The sequence below is a fragment of the Syngnathoides biaculeatus genome, chromosome 16, assembly GCF_019802595.1.
Source record: "Syngnathoides biaculeatus isolate LvHL_M chromosome 16, ASM1980259v1, whole genome shotgun sequence".
NCBI classification, from domain to species: domain Eukaryota; kingdom Metazoa; phylum Chordata; class Actinopteri; order Syngnathiformes; family Syngnathidae; genus Syngnathoides; species Syngnathoides biaculeatus.
In genome coordinates this window covers 16366236-16385964 of record NC_084655.1, presented here as the reverse complement: position 1 = coordinate 16385964, position 19729 = coordinate 16366236, and the positions used below count along the sequence as shown (strand labels likewise).

At 42.0% G+C, this 19729-nt stretch overlaps 2 protein-coding genes across 4 annotated transcripts; both read left to right on the top strand.

The window, feature by feature from the left end:
* Positions 1-246: 246 nt before the first annotated feature.
* LOC133514739 (elongin-B-like) lies at positions 247-10708 on the top strand. 3 transcript variants are annotated; one of them, XM_061846655.1, is made up of 12 exons: positions 260-648; positions 729-930; positions 1687-1719; positions 1803-2003; positions 2196-2231; positions 2426-2458; positions 2543-2776; positions 2863-2966; positions 4058-4220; positions 7105-7239; positions 9855-9963; positions 10097-10708. In XM_061846655.1, the coding sequence occupies exons 1-12, from the start codon at positions 584-586 to the stop codon at positions 10207-10209; spliced, it is 1428 nt and encodes a 475-aa protein (XP_061702639.1). In that variant the 5' UTR covers positions 260-583; the 3' UTR covers positions 10210-10708. The 3 variants fall into 3 exon arrangements, with proteins under 3 accessions (XP_061702640.1, XP_061702639.1, XP_061702641.1); XM_061846656.1 differs by lacking the exons at positions 7105-7239; positions 9855-9963; positions 10097-10708 and adding an exon at positions 4282-4390 and having other exon boundaries at positions 247-648; XM_061846657.1 differs by lacking the exons at positions 260-648; positions 729-930; positions 1687-1719; ... (4 more) ...; positions 2863-2966; positions 4058-4220 and adding an exon at positions 4712-5009.
* An 838-nt stretch (positions 10709-11546) lies between these two features.
* Positions 11547-18994, top strand: LOC133514639 (uncharacterized). The gene is made up of 7 exons (XM_061846467.1): positions 11547-11729; positions 13292-13355; positions 13477-13695; positions 16070-16117; positions 16180-16512; positions 16949-17058; positions 17387-18994. The coding sequence occupies exons 1-7, from the start codon at positions 11547-11549 to the stop codon at positions 17471-17473; spliced, it is 1044 nt and encodes a 347-aa protein (XP_061702451.1). The 3' UTR covers positions 17474-18994.
* Positions 18995-19729: the final 735 nt, after the last annotated feature.

The window sequence follows — 19729 nt, the reverse complement described above, 5'->3', positions numbered from 1 at the left end:
GCACTAGGATCTCAAGACATTACGTTTGAAATAAAAGGTCAAAGATCCAAACTTATTTACAAATTAAATGTACTTTTTTTTATTGAATGTGGTGCTATAAATGTTCTTATGAGTGTCCAGTTTCCACGAAAAATACAAAGTACGTTTGGAATTGTGTCATGCAAAACAAATTAACTTGACAGACTGGCTCTTCTTATTTTGATCCGTAGGGGGAGATAAAAATCCAAAACGTCTTTAAATAAACCAGAGAAGAAAAACACCCCCGCCCCTCGTATACACACTCTTTTCAAGTAAATATTTTTTCCATCGATCTAAAGAAGAATTGAGCAATCCTTTTTTAATATCACGGTAGTCTGAATAATGTTACCACCCGCCACTCAGTTTTAAAATATCAAACATACGATATAAAAATTAAAATTCGATGCACAAGATCACGTTTGGCTGTGGTTTGACTTAAGTCCCAAAGCCAACACTTTTATTTTGAAAACCGGAAATTTTGAACGCTACGGTAGGAAGCTGGCTGCATGTGCTACAAAAAAAACAATAACAAGTTACGCGTTTGTGCCGTAAAGTTTTGTTCAAAATGGGCCGTTATAAGTGTGCGTACCAGTGCGAAAGCTCCGACGATCCAGACGAGAAGTACTTCAAGTAAGTTCCGAATGCGGCTTTTTATGTTTTCCCCTCATGTTCAATTTTAGGACGGTAGCAAAGACTTTATTGTTTGGTAGGTTCCCGCTGTGCAACGAGCGACGCCTGAAGAAATGGCTGGCCAACATGAAGTGGAAGGACTGGACTCCCTCTCGCTTCTCTGTGCTGTGCAGCAAACACTTTGAGGAGCAGTACCTCGACCGAACCGGAAAGTGTGTCCAGCTTCGGGAAGATGCAGTTCCCACAATATTCCTGCCTCAGGACCAGGCCAGAAAAACCAAGGTTTGGAATTAATGATAAGACTCTGGCCACGGACAAGCTAAACAAATTGCCAACTGAACCACATGTAATCGTGTAACCAACATACGTATTTCATGACCGATATGATATATTTCATGATGTGTTTAATTACATAATGTTTTTACCTGATTTAAAACTGTAATATTAACTGCATTATATATTTTTTTTCATTTATTTTAAGGTGTAAATTCATTATTTTCAATTCGTCCCCTTCAGTTCAATTAATTGTGAAGTAAAATATTTATTGTAATTAATTTGTTCATTGTTTATTTGTCCAATAATTTATTCTATGGTACATTACAATACAAAAATATTTTTTTAAAACCAAGATGTCAACACATAGCCAAGAAACTTTTAATGTTTAGTTTCTTCTTGTTTACATATATCATATTTGTGTAAATAAATGATATGTGTGCGTTTAACTTGCCTGAAGACACTGGGCATAAACCCCCCCCAAAACAAATACATATTGGGAAGTTGAAAACGTCATAAAATAATAATGCTCATTAGCATAGCATATACAGGAAGTCAGCTATCCTGTTTTCTGGCTTTGGTCATGTGACATTCCACAATATAGTGGATTATAATGCCCAGTGGTCGACTCTAATAGAATTTATGTCATCATACTACCTGAAATGAATGCCAAATCCAACTATCAAAGAGTAAATCAGGAAAAATGGTTTGTGTGTTTGATTTTAGATGAAAACAATAATAATTAAAAAAAAATTCTTATTGCAGACACCCAGGACTCCAAAAGTAAGAAGAAAAAAGGTGAGATATGAGGCTGCCGGATCAATTGTGGCAGTATTGAAAGTGACCGTAATTAAATGTTTTTCCTTATCTGGAATGCGAAGCAAGCGAGCACCGTTGCCTCACGGCCAAGTTCGGACGTGCCCTCGACGACAGCGATCGCGGACGAAGAAGAGCTCGCGGATGCCGACGCGGAGGGGGAGCTGCAGGACAAAGCGCTAAAGTGGAGGATCATCATGGACCAAAGCCTCGTCAAGATCACATCCTTGCCACACTTTTTCCACGGAGATTATTGCGCCAATCAGGTCGCCACGATGTCGTCATTCCCCTCTGAACACTTCTCACTTCCTCTTCCTGTCACAATCATAATGAATCTACTAGAAAAGTACTACTAATATTTATAGTACTTTCCTACTGCTCCACTTCATCTTCTAATTCTCCTACTACTTATCCTCGTCTGTCATTTCAAGTACTGTTTTTATTTTGTTCACCAACAGGATGTTCATTGGGCTCCTGTGACCTCTGCTGAGGAGGTTTGTGCTCAACTTGTCTTCAATCCAATCGACAAAAAGCCTTGATAGAGCTCATAATGTACATTTTAACTATTCCAATGGCATTTAATGTGCTAATAATCAATACCAATTGACGTAATGGGATAAGAATGCAATAACAGATGAATGAGGATATTCAGGCTATTTTAACAAATGTTTTAATATCTCTTCCATAGACGGATGGCGTAAATCCTGAAAAGGTGATCGAGGTGAATTTTTGTTTTTTAACAAGTTGCTTTATCATGTCCTTTTTTAAAAAATTATCATTATTGACTGAGATTGGGTGGCATCAGGTGACTGCGGCGTGGCAGTGGCTGGGCTTGGACGTGCGGGGTCCTCTCCCTGCGACGCACAACGGGCACAAGTACGTGGTGACGCTGATTGACTATTACTCCAAGTGGGTGGAGGCGGCAGCCGTGCCGTCGTGTCTGCCCGCGCACGTGGCCAAGCACATCGGCGACGCTCTCGCCCACTTCGGCGTACCGCTGCGGATCCTCTCCAGGCTGCCCCGGGATGCCATCGTCCGGGTGAGTGATGTTAAAAAAAAAAAAAAAAAAAAAAAAGGTGACGTCTTGACACTGAGCGGAGTTAAGACTTGTTGTGCTGGTGTCAGATCAATCAAGAACTGGCCAGACAGCTGACGACTGACGCGCCGCTTGTTGTTCAACATCCGCACACGGGCGCCATCGATCTAAACACTCAGCACGTGATTGACAGGTCTGTATTGGTCAGCAGGCCACAACATTAAATACACAATCTCATGAGATCATCATGTCCATTGTGATGCATGATTCTTCACCACCTGTAATTTTTCATCATTATTATTATTATTATTTTTTTAAATACTTTTTTTAAGATGAGTCACATTTTCCCTGGTGGTGTAGGTGCAAATAAGGACTTTATTTAAAGTATTTATATTTTGCAATGTGTAGAAGGGCATTACTGGGTAAAAAAATTCACTTATTTGAGGTCTGGATTTCCTTTTTTTTTTTTTTTTTTTTTTTATTTTAAACCAAGGAAAAATACTGGTTCATGGGAAAAAAATGTGTGAGGTGAGACTTTATTATTATTATTATGATTATTATTAATACTGAGAGGTGAAAGGAAAAGGACTTTTTTTTTCATCTTAGGTAAGGCATTTTTCTATGCAAAACCGTTGTAGGCATTTTTACTGAGGGGAAAAATTATTTAGAGCAACACAGTGGATCAGGCCGTAAAGCGTTGGCCTCACAGTTCTGAGGTCCCGGGTTCAATCCCGGACCCACCTGTGTGCAGTTTGCATGTTCTCCCCGTGCCTGTGTGGGCTTCCTCCCACATCCCCAAAACATGCAAAATTAATTGGAGACTCTAAATTGCCCCTAGGTGTGATTGTGATTGTGAGTGCGGCTGTTTGTCTCGATGTGCCCTGCAATTGGCTGGCAACCAGTTCAGGGTGTATCCCGCCTCCTGCCCGTTGACAGCTGGGATAGGCTCCAGTGCTCCCCTCGACCCTCGTGTGGATAAGCGGCAAAGAAAATGAATGGATGGAAGGAAAGATTATTTGGAATGCAGCTTTTTTCTCAGGGGTGATAGGTGCTCTGTATTCAAGGTGGGACATTTTGTTGTTTATTTGAAGTGAGAAATGTTTTTTTTTTTTTTTACTTGGGGTAGCTGTTTATTTGAGATGAGAGGAAAGTTGACATTTTTTTACTGATGAACAACCCAAAAAAATGGTGAGGCCATTTTTACTGTGGTGGATAAATATTTGAGGTAAGGCAATGGCTATTTTCCAGATGTAGGAAAAAAATAGATAATGTGTCGGCTTCCAGGATGGTGAGCGACCTGGTGGATGAGCACACGGCAGACTGGGACGTCTTCCTTCCCGCTAAGGTGTTCACTCTCTGCTTCCAAGAACATTCCCACACTAAGGAGAGGCCCTTTGCGCTTCTCTGCTGCCGGGATTCTGAACTCGTCCACTCTCCGGGACTGCACGTGAGTTTAAATGTGTCTGCTTTGTTTTAGAACGATCTTAAAATGTCGTCTTGTCTCCCAGTACACAGACGCTGAGATTCAAGAAAGCGCTTTCCTGGTGCAATATGGAGTGTCAACCATTGCTCACATTTGAGTCCTTTTCATTAAACAATAAACTCACTTGTCTGAAATCGTTCATTGTTGAAAAAAAAAAAAAACATTTGAAAGCTGAACAACCGAATGATAACTAAAATAGCGATGGTGGACAGTAAAGTGTCAATTTACCGCCACCTGCTGGCTGTAGTGAAAACTGCATTTTCGGAACTGAAACAAAGCGTCAGTAAAAAATAAATTAATAAAGTGACGTTTTCCAAAAGGACAACAGGCGTAATCACGTAAAAAAAAAGCCGTTTAGGTTTACCCACGTGGCAAACATTGACAAAACAAAAGAAAATGACGTCATGGGAATGAAGCCTCCATAAAGGATGCATACAGTAGTTGGGCTATGAATGCTTGTGGTGCCTTCGGAGTCGAGGCGGTCGATGTACGAGCACGCGTTTCTACACGTAACTCCAAAGTTAGCGCGGAGTCATTGACGCGTAGCAGTGTGATCACAGATTGGCATACTTAAAAGTCGTAGACGTTCCTACGCAAAGAACGAAGAAGGCCCGCGTCCAAAGTGAATGTCTTAAAAATTCCGACAGTCGAGTTTAGACTTTGAACGCCACATCAGCTGTCGTTGTGCAGTTTGAGGCGTTTTTTCCCCCCCTTCTTTTTTTTTCCCCACTGTCCAATCGACCGCAAGTCATGGTAAGTGTCAAAAACACACTCATCACTTATATGCCTTTGACGACAAAACCAAAATTATTCGGGTCTGGCACTGAACGTATATTTTTTTTAATGTTTTAAAATCACACCAAAGAGGAAGCGAGTGTATCACCAACAAGCCGACATCCATAAGAAGACTGGCTTTGTTTAGCTAACGGGCTGATAGCTTTTCAGCAGTGATCGCTTCATTAATAATATTCGACATGGCTTCATTGATAAATCTCCCGGCGGTGATGATTAATCGTAAAAGCGACAAGTGTCCTGGCTTTTGGATCAGTGTCCAAATGTAATAATTGACTGGCTGGAGAATTGAAACGCAACTCGCTCAAGTTGGCGGATAAATAACCTTTTATTTTATTTGTTAATAAACTTCGTTGGCCAACTAGCCATTAACGTCACACAACGCCGGCTCGTGCAGTTTGAAAAACGATCTATTGGCGTTCCACGGCTCTTTAAACTTCGCTGCCTATACGTGTGTTAACGTCGGGCGAAGCAATAGCAATTTAGCTCGACACGACCCCCTAGAAACGCTTTTGGGCCACGAAGCATCTCCAGGCGACGTCTATTTTTCTAACCTAAGGGCATTTAAGTGTTGTCATAGTCACGTCCCTTCATGTTACACGATATGACAGCTGCTGTTGGTCACATTTTGCCGACCCGACTTGCCTAGGACGCGGCATTAGCAAGTTCGTGCTAAGCTAGTTAAACTTCGAAATCACCTTAACCGCGCTTGCTTTCACTTTTGAAGGCAATTTTCACCTTTTTATATACATCGAAGTATATATTTGGCAACGTTGATTGCTCGTCGGTCTTGTGAATCAACGTTATATGCTTGCTTTCATTCATATTTCCTGATCCCGCGTCATTAAACGAAAAGTGAAACAATATTGCCACCCCAAATGCAAAATAAATACTGCAAAAGAAAAATAAATATGCTTAACCCGTTCACCGTTTAGCTCATCCACTAAGTTGGCTTGTTTTAAAATGAATTATGTTTTTTGGGCCACGATCCATGTGCAGATTTATATAATTTTGGTTAAACTGCCGTTTCCACGGTTTTAAAATTCTGGAATGTCTGCTTACTGTAACGGAATCTATCTTAGAGGCTACTAGCTAAAGCATTAAAATTAGCGTCCTGCTAGCATTAGAAATGCTAAGTGTCAGTTCTAAAGGCTCTACGCTAAGTTAAAGTTCATAGGCGACAATGACTTCCGATTTATTGCTTAGTGGTGTAAAATTGACACTTAAAAAACACTCATTGTATAATAACTACATCACCTTTGTAAATTCTTTAACTTCTATTGCATACTGTAACGGAATCTATCTTACAGGCTACTAGCTAAAGCATTAAAATTAGCGTCCTGCTAGCATTAGAAATGCTAAGTGTCAATTCTAAAGGCTCTACGCTAAGTTAAAGTTCATATGCGACAATGACTTCCGATTTATTGCTTAGTGGTGTAAAATTGACACTTAAAAAACATTGTATAATAACTACATCACCTTCGTAAATTCTTTAACTTCTCTTGCATACTGTAACGGAATCTATCTTAGTCTACTAGGTAAAGCATTAAAATTAGCCTCCTGCTAGCATTGGAAATGCTAAGTGTCACTTCTCAAGGCTCTACGCTAAGTTAAAGTTCATATGCGACAATGACTTCCGATTTACTGCTTAGTGTTGTAAAATTGACACTTGAAAAACATTCATTGTGTAATAACTACATCACCTTCGTAAAATCTTTAACTTCTATTTTAATATTCTGAAGCATAGCAGTAACCAAAAAAGTTAAATGGAAACAGGTCAGTAAAGAATATCGATCAAACTAAAACTTAAACTATTCACCCTTTGATGCAATGGAAGCGTAACGGGAATGTTTGGAACCTGCTGCTGTTTTAAAGCTTTTGCAAGTGTTTTTAAAAGAGTATTTCCATCGGATATTTATCAAATTGTATTGTTCGCTTTGCCCGGCGTACGCTCATTTTTCTGTTGTCATCTGTAGTACCTTTGTGGTACCATCACAAGAAAGACAAAAAGCAAAATATGCATCAAAATGAGGCTCAAATTTTTTGTGTTTGGCAGGATGTTTTCTTAATGATCCGGCGTCATAAGACGACCATTTTCACCGATGCCAAAGAGTCCACCTCTGTGTACGAGCTGAAGCGCATCGTGGAGGGCATCCTAAAGAGGCCACCTGAGGACCAGAGGCTCTACAAGGTAAACTGACCAGGATGGAAGAAAGGCTTTCATTCTTTGGTGTTTTGTGCTGACACACAATGGACCAAACATTACAATGCAGCATGATAGTCTAAACCAGGGGTTGCTCAATGCGTCGGTCGATCGCGAAGGTAATATTGGTCGATCGCATGACCACATTAGCCTATCATCCATCCCGTCGCTTGATTCAGGTGTGCCCAGTACGTCGATCGCGAACTACTCATCAATCGCAAAAGGTAGAGTGGCTATATCACGTAGCATTAAAATGTGGACATCAAACTATCGTCCTCACTATAAAATATGTCACTTGACTGAGACTGGGTTGACCAGTCTAGAATTTCGGACGAACCTACCAATCAAAATCAATAACTTGCCGATCCTAACTGTTAACTGCCCAAAATATCCTGGGCGTTGTACTGGACACCATGCTCACCTTCAATCCTCACGCTAAATACACAGCCAAACGTGTCAACCAACGTGCTCAAAGCCATCTCCGGCTCAAACTGGTGCGCGAGTGCCGAGACGTTCACCGTGACGTACAAAGCCATCGGAAGGTCTGTCCTCTACTACGCCGCTCCAGTGTGGTTTCCCTCACTCAAGCCGTCGCACTGGAAGAAGCTCCAGACTCGGCAGAGTCACCACCGGCTGCCTGGCCATAGCTCACGAGGACCACCTGCATCATGAGACCAAAATCCTACCAGTGAACAAAACAACAACAAACTACTCGTCCGGCAGTATGTGCTACGCTGCCAACTACCCGCACCATCAGGCGTCAAACGAACCACCTCAACCACGCTTACTTCACCATGACGTCCGTAAATACCGTCAAGACCTCAATGAAGACATCCCCACCAACAGGGTGTTCGAAGAAGAAGCCTACCGTGACTAGCTGCGTAGGGTCCATCGAACGGCGGTTGACACGGTTGCCGGCTACTCATCCTTGGTGGCTACCCTACCCCTGAGGTTGGACAAAACCGAAATTGATCTTCCGTGGCCACAAGATCCAAACTATCGTAACTCTGCTCCGGACGAATGCGCATGCTCAATGACTATATACAAACACTATCATCAACCTCTCCCCGAAAATGGAGACAGGGCCGTCACGACACGCAGCACATCTTCACCTGCGCGGCGGCTCCCGCTACGCCGACTGTAAGGAAGCGGCTGCCTTCCTGGAACTAGAAGTCGACTGAACAATGCGATTGCCCGGCTACAACAAAAACAACCAGTCTGGCCTTTTCGCCGTGCACGCGTATAATGGCACATTCTAGCAAGCTAGCCTAGCGAGTTGGCCTCCAATTTCCATCCATCCATTTTATGAGCCACTTATCCTCACGAGGGTCGCAGGAATGCCGGAGCCTATCCCAGCTGTCATCGGGCAGGAGGCGGGGTACACCCTGAACTGGTTGCTTGCCAATCGCAGGGCACAAGGAGACAGACAAGTCGCACTCGAAATCACACCTAGGGGTAATTTTGAGTCTCCAATTAACTCATTTATGGGCAGGCTGGCAATTTTTTGCCTTATTGAGATAAAAGTCTCCTAACAGGCCACAATCAAGGAAATAACACTTCTTTTTAGTTTAACGCATAAAACAAAAGGCAAAAAAGATGTACCCTCACGGGGGCAGCGTCTCAAAACTGGGACGGGTATGTTCTCAGTTCCGTGAAGTGGTACGTACTAGAGATATGTTTATTAATTCATTCTTATTCTAGAACGACACTTACGCATTAATAATACTGACGGATTAGCATTTTCAAGACAAACTTGGTTGCATACTGACATTTCTCCCTTTCTTTTCTTGAAAAACACTCCATGTGGCATTGAGGCAGCCATGTTGGGTCAGGGAGGAAAGGAAAATAACTCCGTGCTAACTTTCACCGATGAGTTATCCTCTCCTGATACCAAATTATGGCTTCATATTAAAACACTTAAATATTTTGACATATTGAAGGATATAATGTGTGAAAATCATGTCCCAAAAATGGGACGCTCCCCACGAATGGGTTAATGCATGCTTTTTGGGATGTGGGAAGAAACCGGAGAAAACCAACACAGGCACAGGGAAAACATGCAAACTCCACACAGACAGCGCCGGGATTTGAACCCCGGTCCTCAGACCTGTGAGGCCACCGCTCTGGAAAGAATGGAAAGCAAAGAAGTAAACTTACATCGTGAATTGTGTTCTGTTGGGCAAGATTGGTTCATGCAGTGATGCAAGGTTCATCAACATACATTGGAACTGAGCGATGTTGGCGGCCCAGTACTTGAGCTCACTGGTAGTGGTTCATTGCACTCTGAAACCAGAGACATGGTAAAAAAAAAAAAATAGATTGTGGGATGTTGGCTGCTTGAAAAGTAGATCTTAGGGCAAAAAAAAAAGTTTGGGCACCCATGGTCTAGACTCTGGAACTAGAAGGAATACTTGAATATTTCAATCTAGTGCACTAGTGGGAGATAGTTAGATAGTTCCAGACCCACCCATGATAATTGTGATTTATGTCGTAGTCACGGAATGAGTTAACCTTCTAAATCAAGGCCCCAGTGTTATCTTTTCAACTGGGGCTTTATTCATAAACTTAACTACTCCAGTGACTTGATTCACGCCGGTGTTTAGGACGACATGGAACTGGATGACACGCAGACGCTCGGAAACTGCGGCTTCACCAACCAGACGGCGCGGCCTCAGTCGCCTGGCACCGTGGGTTTAGCTTTCAGGCTTAGCGGTAAAACCAACTTTATTTATTTTTTTGTCAGGTGGGAGCATGTGTGTGTGTGTGTGTGTGTGTGTGTGTGTGTGTGTGTTGTGTGTGTGTGTGTGTGTGTCGGTCTCAAGTTCCCAACTTGTCCTTCCCGCAGATGATTCATTTGAGCAGCTGAGGATGGAGCCCTTCTCTACCCCCCCGGAGCTCCCGGACGTCATGAAGCCACAGGACTCAGGCAGCACAGCCAACGAACAGGCCGTTCAGTGAGCGAGGTGGGAGGGGGCCGTTGGGGGCGGGGGGCACGCATTGAGGATTTGGGGAAGCGGACGACGAGATCTCCAGCTGGACAGAAGCAAAACACGGGTTGTTGTTATGTGAGTGAGCAAGCGAGCGGTGCGTTTGTGTGCATGCTACGAAACATTGTCACAGCCCAGACTGGTCGCAACACTGTCACCTGCTCAACACCAAGCGTTGTACCTCTTTATTTAATTGAGTCTTTTATTTTTAAGCTGTTGTTCAGATGCCTTACTTTTTTTTTTTTTTTTTTTAACTGGCTTCAATGATGGCATCGAGCAGGAGAGACCTTTTTATGCTTTTTCTTTGTATTAAACTATTAGGAACATTTCTATCAATTAAACAATTAGTAACATTTCACTTTATTTCTTTGGCCTAGTTTAAAAAGAAATGATCATTTCCTACAGCCATTGATCCATTTTAAACCCCCCAAAAATTGTCTGACTAAAGACTAAATAAATGTATGCTTGTATTCCCCGTTTGCGTTCCACTGTTTACCCCATTTAACAGGTGTTTTTTTTTTTAATCGAAACTATCGTTTTTCTCAACTGAGAAATAAACACAAAAAAGATTTAAAAAAATATGTATTGTGGATACATCTGCAGCAACAATGAGATTTTTTTTTTTAAAAAAAAAAAAGCATTTGCAAAATGCAGTCTTGGTCATTTTGAGCCACTATCAAAAGTTGGAATTGCTTCAACAAACTTGAGCGTCACTTAAATGTTTTTTTTTTTTTTTTTTTTTTTGCAAGGGATCTATTTTCCTCCAGATTCCAGTGAGCCCCCAATTAGTCTTTACTGACAGATACGATGTTGCTTAAAGGTCTCTGCACACCAAAGTCGTCTGTTTCTTGGTTTATTTCAATACTGTACTTTGCTTTCTACGCTCTGCTTTAGTTATTCCTGAAACGTCCCTGAACGCACCACAGCCCACTATCTTCTAATACTGTTCTTCGATAGCCACCTCTTGACAGATTATTTGATCACAATTATGCTCATTTGACTTTCCTGTAAAGTTATGGATAGGTTTCCAATGACGTCACCACAGTCCGTAGACCAATCGGATGAATTAAAGATGGAAAAAAACGTCACGCTTCACCTGTCACCTGTGTTATGACCCACAAGATGGCGTAATTGGAAACCTATTCAGTAGTCCAACGTGAGTACACAACGGCCTAAGATTACCTACAATGGTACTCATAATTCCAACACTATAACAGGACGGATAAATTAAAGTGGCCTCGCTGCGTTATTGATGAACCTTTGCTCGAAATTGAGAAAACGGACGTAGATGGGTGCATTTAATAATCGATGGGGAGAGCCTTCCTTGACCTGTTTGGAATGGGAATGGCAGCCTTTATCCGCCGCCGTGGTCGACGAGCGACTGGACCAGGCCGTGCAGCTCGTGCTCGAAGCGGACCTGATCTAAAACAAGTGAACCTCCGCCAAGAAATGAGGCCACCAGCACTGAATTGTCGGGAGGAGGCAGTCAAGGTGAGCACATTTATCATTGGGGCATTTAAACCCCGTACATTATACCATGATGATGACGACGTCTCCGGTCATGCCGGCCTGGTGGTGTCCCAGCCACTGATAAGAAAAAAAAAAGACTGGATGACTCATTGGCCACCAAAACTGAAGTCGCCATCCGCCATCCTAATACTCCCACCATGCCGACCTGTGCAGTGACAGCAATTAACTGCGTTAATCGCCAGTTTCGTGGCTGTGAGAAAACATTCCAAAGGTAAATTAGAAAGATAGACTGTTAGTAATTTTTTTTTCTTTTTTTTAAATTTCCTGATGAGCTTAACTCACTTGAACAAATTTTTGTTTATGGTTGTTGTTCACTTCACGCTCTGCTTCACCTTTACAGGCCAACGGTTTTTCGCGAAGAAACGATGTAAATATTTTCCCAAACTTCATCAGTGGATAAGCAAGAAAACACATTTTCTGTGAAATTTTTGATGAATTTCATAATACAGAACTCTGCAAACTGAAGGTGATTTTCAAGCGTGAGGAAACAAGGTTAAATTTTCTGTCTGAAATAGGATGTCGCAGAGAATGAACAATGCGTTTAGCATGTTTTCCCATTATGAGTCCTTATTTCCAAAATTATACCCAACTGATTAACTTAAAATGTAATGTTTTTATGGCCAAAAAAAATGCTTAGTTTTTTGCTATGTTATGATGATAGTGCTTCACAGCGTATTTTGGGAAAAAATAGTCATGGTGATATGTCTTTCCTTTGCACTTAGCCTTTTTTGACTTACCAAGTCGAATTAAAAATCCTTCATATTACCAGAACAGAAAAAATATCAAGCTCATATGACAAGTTTTAATTCTACATGCCAAACTTTGAGGGAAACCCCGCCATAATCCGACCTGTAAAGCATGTCCTCCACACGTTTTGAGAGGACCAACATGGCAGCTAAATGGCTTTAAACAATCGACACGTTGCTGGATATGTATGTGCTATCCAGTCAATATTTTAGATCAGTGGCTTTGTCCCGCCCGTATGCAACATCCATCGCATATTCTTCTTATTCTGCCAGAGCGTCAACACACTACTCCACGAGCACTTTCGCTGGAGGCAAGGTTTTAAGTAAACGTTACGAGGCCGTAATGTCACAAGTTTAAACATGCTGAGCTGTAACGGTACAGGGTGCAACGCCAAGAAAATAACTCTCCCGATCAGCATCATCGGAAGTTATAACGTGGCAACAATTAGTCAAGTCTGGAGCCTTAAGGTTTTGAGCTGCAATGTTCTAAGTATAATGAACTTTTTCCCCCCGCGAGCACCTAAAACTCCAGAAGTGAGTTGTAGGTGTCTAACTTGACACTCCTTTCCCACCCCTTGATGGCTCCTCACACAGCAGAAAATTTAATTTGAAAGATTTGCGATTCATTTTGCTGACGCCTTTTATACCGAATCTGATGAAGCGGGATCTTGCCCCAGTTATACCGTACCATTGCCACTTGGTCTCGTCCATTCCATTCTGGTTATGATGCGGAAAAATACCAACTTGATAACGGTTATCTTATCTTTATCTTCGCAGGCTTTGGAATGCTGGGACAGGACAACAAGGGGGCGGGAAAAGGCCGGTGCATTCCTCGGGTGTTGTGAGTTTTGTCACACATCCGCATTCCCAGCTGACTGCCAACAGGAAAAGACAGCGGTGAGCCAGAGGTGAAGAGAACGAAGAAGACAGGAGAGCATCTCGCTTCTTGGCCCCATCTTGAGTTGGTGTGCAACTGTGCGAGCTCTCAAGCTTGAATCTCATCCGATACCCGCTCACAGCTGGTTATTTGGACTCCTTATCCGATGAGGGGGGAGCACTTTGGAACCCTGGACTGGGCCACCGCAAGCCTGCCGGCCGAGCGAGAGCAGTGGTGTCGAGCGCCTGCGTCCTCCACAACATGCCGATGGTCGTTGGACATGTCCCTCACAGAGAAGTCAGAGGTGTGAGATTTTAGTCAAGAGGATGAGGTGGGTGTTTGCCCCTGGGATGCCATCATGGAAATGTTACATTCTGGGAATTTGTGAGAGCTTCTGTCTGATAAATGTATAAAATTTATTTTATGCATCTGGTTGTGTATTAGTCCCCTGCGACTGAGTGGGGACCAGTTCAGGGTGTAGTCTGCCTTTTGCTGGAATAGGCTCAAGCACACCTGCGACCCTTGTGAGGATAAGTGGTTTGGAAATTGGATGGATGGATTGTGTGTAATGTTTGCTAATACATTTTTTTTCTCTCTGTGATTTTTTTATTCAAGGGAAAGAGTCTAAATATTATTAAGATCCATCCATCCATTTTCTTTGCCGCTTATCCTAATGAGGGTCGCGGGGAGTGCTGGAGCCTATCCCAGCTGTCAACGGGCAGGAGGCGGGGTACACCCTGAACTGGTTGCCAGCCAATTGCAGGTCATATTATCAGGATAAAGGAAAATTTATTTAGAATATAGAATTTGTCATATTATGAGTATAAAAGTGTACTTCCATGTGTAAATATGCACAGTACTTTTTCTAAGAAAGTCACATTACCACATTTTTCCAGAGATTGAAGTTGTACTTTTTTTCAAGAAAAAAAGACAGAAGAAAAAGCGCCACGAGCTGAAACCCCAAAAATCTTTAAAATTGCCTATGAATGCTTCAAAATTTGAGGAACGCTCAACATTTGTCTAAGTGAAGCTATTCAAATGACTTCAACATGGTTCCTCGGCACCAAGATGCGCTAAAGCAGTATTTGTATTGGTTTGAAATTAGCACGATAACAGCAAATCAGTGACTTTTCCATCGAGTAAACAAATCTTCAAATGCCGAATTGTGAATATTTGAAAATTTCTGGTTGTTATCACTGTGGCTCCAGTCCATTATATTTGCTCTGTTACCTCTAGAGGATGCTGTTGCTCCTAATGGTGAAACCCCATTGGTCAACTAAACACCCAAAAGAGATAATGGACCTTTCCGACCTGTCAATCACTCGTACAATAGTAGCCATTCTGACAGCCGCTTTGTCTTAACCCCTGTCTCGACACGCCACTCTCGCCGTATTGTCCCACAAGCAATGATGGTTGTCAGTAGCATGCGCTTGGAAAAGTTAATGTAACGAAGAAAATGGTCCTCAGATGCGGTTGGGAAACTTGCAATTCTGATGAAAGATGTCCTGCTAGGTTACAAGAAGCCCGCTTGATTCATTTTCCAAAGCCTAAAACACAGTTGACGAAGTGTCTACGATGGATTAAGGTTCGCGGAAGAGCGCACGTACAACTAAATGTGGACAATATCAACAGACACAAGGTAAGTGAGGGAGAAGTATCTTCTCTGAGTTTAATTTCATTATTATCAGTGCTTTATACGTTGCAGGAGAACAGCTTTCACTTTGTTAGCGTATCACTGACCTGCTGAATGAAGTGTGTCATGTTTTATGACAAAGAGTCGGGTTAGGGATACAGAAATCTGCGATGTCGTGCAAGAGAAACGTCTATTTGCCTATTTGTATCACATCGGACTTTTAAGACAGAGCACTGGGTTCCATTACGAGCCAAGTCAAATGAAGACACCCACTCACTTATAAAGACTACAATGATATTACTCAATAAAAAGTACTCACCCTGCTTTACATGGACAGTACGATTCCACTCATTTATCCTGTTGGATTTCAATATGAAGTTTGTGAGGCGTCAAACATTTTTGCATCGATCGCCAACATTTCGCTGTAACGCTGACATTGCGTCCTGCTTCGTCCGTGTACATATCCTTGCGTGAGATATTTGAGACCTCTCTGTAGAACTCTCTTGGACAAGTCTGATGCATTTGGCAAAAAACATACTGCAATATTATCTAGAATACGCGATAGAGAATCCACTTCAAACATGTTTTGTTCAGTCGCTTGGGACATGGCTACGGGGGCGGAGCTTAAGATCCCCATCGGAAAGGTCCATTCCCTTTAATTATACAACTTCAGAAATCAAAGTTTGCATTGTTTTTTCAAGAATGAATTTTTTAGTCAAAGTGTAAAAAAAATACCTTATGTATTATAATCTCAAATTTCTTTCAGATTTTGTCTTAATGTTTATTGTGCAATTTTGATACCTTTTGAGGTGTAGCAGCAGTGACACAATGTCGACATTTTACTCGCATTAATAGGAACGATCTGATTTTTTTTTTTGTTTGTTTTTTGTGAGGAATCTATACTTGTGTTTAAATTCATCTCAGCCTTAGCATGAGGTGACTGACAGGATGCTGTCGGTATTCAATTTTGTGGTGATGTATGTGTGAAGATGCACCACAAAGAGGTGCAGGTTTACTCAGCGGAACATGTCTGCTGTGTGTTTAGGTCTACTCTCTGTGCTGTGTTTGCTCTGCACAGCCCGGGCTGAAACAGGTAAGACTGATGAAATGGGGGGGGGAGATATTACAGTTATTTTAATTTTGGGTCTGTCACAGTGGAGAACAACAGAGTGATATGGAAACAAGTCGGCGAGACTGTGTCCTTCCAGTGCAGATCTTCTGAACAGGACCTAACGGGCATGAGTTTGTTCCAAGGCCTCAAGAAGGAGTTCAAAGTTCTTTACTCGGCGTCCGATAAAAACACCATCGCTCACCAGTTCGAGGGAAGGCTCTGGCGTGAGGGGACCTTACCGAACGTGGACGTGGTCATTTCAAACCTGACAACGAAAGACACGGGGGTGTACCGGTGGGAATACGAGGGCTTCGATGTCCAAAAAAGTGAACTAAAGAAGGTAGACGGCAACGGCCCGTTGCTCCTGGTGGTTACAGGTGAGTGACCGCCAGCTGACAACATTAATTCCGCTTGCAAATTGGATCGGAGACCACTTCCTGTTTTTATATGACTCAGTTTGCTGCTGAATTACATGCACTGTATTCCAAACAAACCCCATATACAATAAATATTAACAAATAAATAATAATGATCATTCATTGCAAATAGCACAAAAAGTTTGCTTTTGTCACTTGATTTCATGCCTCAAATAAGTACACTATGTTACAAAACAAATATCTTGCAGTACTTTTTAAAATATGTAAATTTCAAGAAAAAAAACAGTCTTGATTTGTTGAATCTGGTGATCTTTCTGATACGGAACAGGAACTGTCACAGGTAACAATGTCGGAGTGGTGATTTGGACTCAGAAGATTACACATTCTTATTCATTTTCTTTTTTTTTTTAATTTCAAATGTGTGTCTCAACAATAGCTGAGAAGCAGTGCGCCAAACCAAGCAATCTTCTGCTGGTGACACTTGTGGTTTCGGCTGCCGTGCTGTTTGGAGTCTTGGTCGTCTTCCTCCTATGGATCATACCCAAGGTGTGTGTGCGTGTGCATGTATGGAGGGGTTCATTATACGTTTTGTCATTTAGTTGTTTTTTTTTTTTCGGGTGGAAAATATGCTGGAAAATAAATGGTGGGCGCACGAGTTATTGACACTTTGGGCACAGTTTGGACATTTTCACATTGGGGGTGTGCTCACATTCGTCATAAAAACTCTGCACTGACTACACTGCATATGCTTATATTACATTATATTTATATGACATATACTTCCAGGTTTGGTCTCATTATGTGCCTTAGTTTAGCTCTGTTTATTTACAAAAGCACCCAGGCTCGCATCAATCATTGTTTGCATCGTTGGCAGATCAAAAAGTGGCGCGCTAAATACGCGCCAGGGCACCGAAACACCAGCGATGTTTACGAGGACATGCGCGCAACGCTCCGACCTTAAAGGTGTCCCGCAGGGGCGCTCCGGCAAAAAGCACAACGACAAGCTTTGCAGCAACGCTCCACGCGTACGAGGTACACGAAAAATATGCAGGCCGCGCTATGTGCTTTGTTGTTTTTACGGTTTAGTGTGAATGACATTGAGTGAAGAATAATTTTGACAGCGATCAGATGCCAGGAAAAGGTTGAATTGAAATGGTCATTTATTCCTAAAGTGACTCAATTGACAAATAATGCTGTACTGCACTTGTACAGTGTGTGCAAAGTACAGTAAGTGAACAACCGGAAGGACATTCCAGTTTACGAATAATGACTCAGTACCACTGTAATTTAAAGACCGCCATTTCCTTGCCGCTGCGACTTATAACCTTGTAATTATTGTGAACATTTATGTACATCCTAAAAAAAAGGAAAAATGAAACCTGAGGGGAAATGTTCTATTAAAAAAAAAAAGATGTAAGATATTTGTTGGATCGAATAAGTTGTGCTGTTTCTGCTCTAATGAAGTTTCCTCCTTATTTCACCAAAGGGGGCAGAATAACTGTAGCAGCGCAAATGGATTGCTTGTAATAAAGTCAACTTTAAAAAAAAATGGCTCTTAATAAATCTCACACATGTCATTTCTTCCATAATGCCTGAAATAAAACAATATTTTACATATGTATTGGTTGCTAAACGGGACAGGTTTGTTTATACACTTATAGGGCACAACATTACCTACACCCATGCGCAATTTCATCAAAGTTCTACCTTGAAATGTTTAGTTGTATCATCCATCCATTTTTTTACGGCGTTTGCCGAAGAGCTGGAGTATATCCCGGCTTTCTTTGGGTACGAAACGGGGTACACCCTTAAATGGTAAACGGGCAATCTCGGGGCACACGTAGAAACGCCTTTTCATAGCTTCTACATCTGAACTTTGCGGTTAATTGGCGACATTTCAAATGGTGGCAGGATTACCGTAATTTCCGGCCTACAAGCCGCGACTTTTTTCACACGCTTTCAACCCTGCGGTTTATGCGGTGATGCGGCTAATTTGTGCATTTTTTCTAAGGGCCGCAAGGGTGCACTCGAGCGGAAAAGGTAAGAGTGAGATCGGTGGAATATATGTGCCGAGGAAGTGACTTTTACCGGCCCTGTTAGCGCTGCGCTAGCGTTAGTGTGTTGCTGCTGTGTTACTGGCATGTCTCAGTGATATTTATTGGTAAGTTTTATTTTAACCGGCCCTGTTAGATTTAGCTTTAGTGCTAGTGTGGTGTTTGCGTTAGCACTGGCATTAGCACTAGCTAGTTAAACTCTTTCTTTGTACCGTCTTCCTTTGTAAATGTCTCATGTTTCAATGTGGGCACTTGCGGCCTTTACACAGGTGCGGCATATGTATGTACCAAATAGTATTTCCTTTACAAATGTACTCGGTGAAGCTTGTAAACGGGTGTGCTCTGTAGGCCGGGAATTACGGTAACCATTTAGCAAGACTTGGATGTGATTGACTATTTCACAGTCACACACCCCAGTAAGATGGTGTACACTTTGGAGAGACTTTGGTTTGGAGACCTTTTTAAAAAAAAAAAAAAAAAATTAAAAAAAAAAATATATATATATATATATAAAACATCCATCCATTTTCTTAGCCGCTTATTCTCACAAGGGTCGCAGGGAGTGCTGGAGCCTATCCCACCTGTCAACGGGCAGGAGGCGGGGTACACTCTGAACTGCTTGCCAGCCAATCGCAGGGCACATCAGGACAAACACACTCCCAATCACACCTAGGGTCAATTTAGAGTGTCCAATTAATATTGCATGTTTTTGGAATGTGGAAGGAAACCCACACAGGCACGGGGAGAACATGCAAACTCCACACAGGCGGGCTTGGGATTGAACCGAGGACCTCAGAACTGTGAGGCCAACGCTTTCCAGCTGAACCAACGTGCTGTCTTATATAACAGCTATGGATAATTTAATTCATCCATAAGTAAAATTCACAAGTATTTACAAGAGGTAACAATTAAGAATTACCTAGTGTAATATGAAAAATCATTCATTGCCAGCTTTCCCCGTTGATGAAGCCGTCAATGGCAGTGAATGTGAACAAAAAAGAAAACAATTCGTTCATTAAACTGTGCCACGATGCTTTCAGGAAACTACTTTTGATTTATTACAAATCAAAACTATGCATTATTACTCTTATAAAGAGTATATTTGACTTCTACACCCGTCAATGGCAGCGAATGTGAACAAAACCAAATTTCTATCATGAAAC

Bases quoted from the DNA above. Each gene is read 5' to 3' on its own strand.
- LOC133514639 (XM_061846467.1), top strand. From the start codon at position 11,547: ATGGGGAGAGCCTTCCTTGACCTGTTTGGAATGGGAATGGCAGCCTTT. The intron at 16,513-16,948 runs GTGAGTGACCGC...TCTCAACAATAG, and splicing joins GTTGCTCCTGGTGGTTACAG to CTGAGAAGCAGTGCGCCAAA. The intron at 17,059-17,386 runs GTGTGTGTGCGT...CATCGTTGGCAG, and splicing joins TCCTATGGATCATACCCAAG to ATCAAAAAGTGGCGCGCTAA.
- LOC133514739 (XM_061846655.1), top strand. From the start codon at position 584: ATGGGCCGTTATAAGTGTGCGTACCAGTGCGAAAGCTCCGACGATCCA. The intron at 2,459-2,542 runs GTGAATTTTTGT...GGGTGGCATCAG, and splicing joins ATCCTGAAAAGGTGATCGAG to GTGACTGCGGCGTGGCAGTG. The intron at 2,967-4,057 runs GTCTGTATTGGT...GTCGGCTTCCAG, and splicing joins ACTCAGCACGTGATTGACAG to GATGGTGAGCGACCTGGTGG.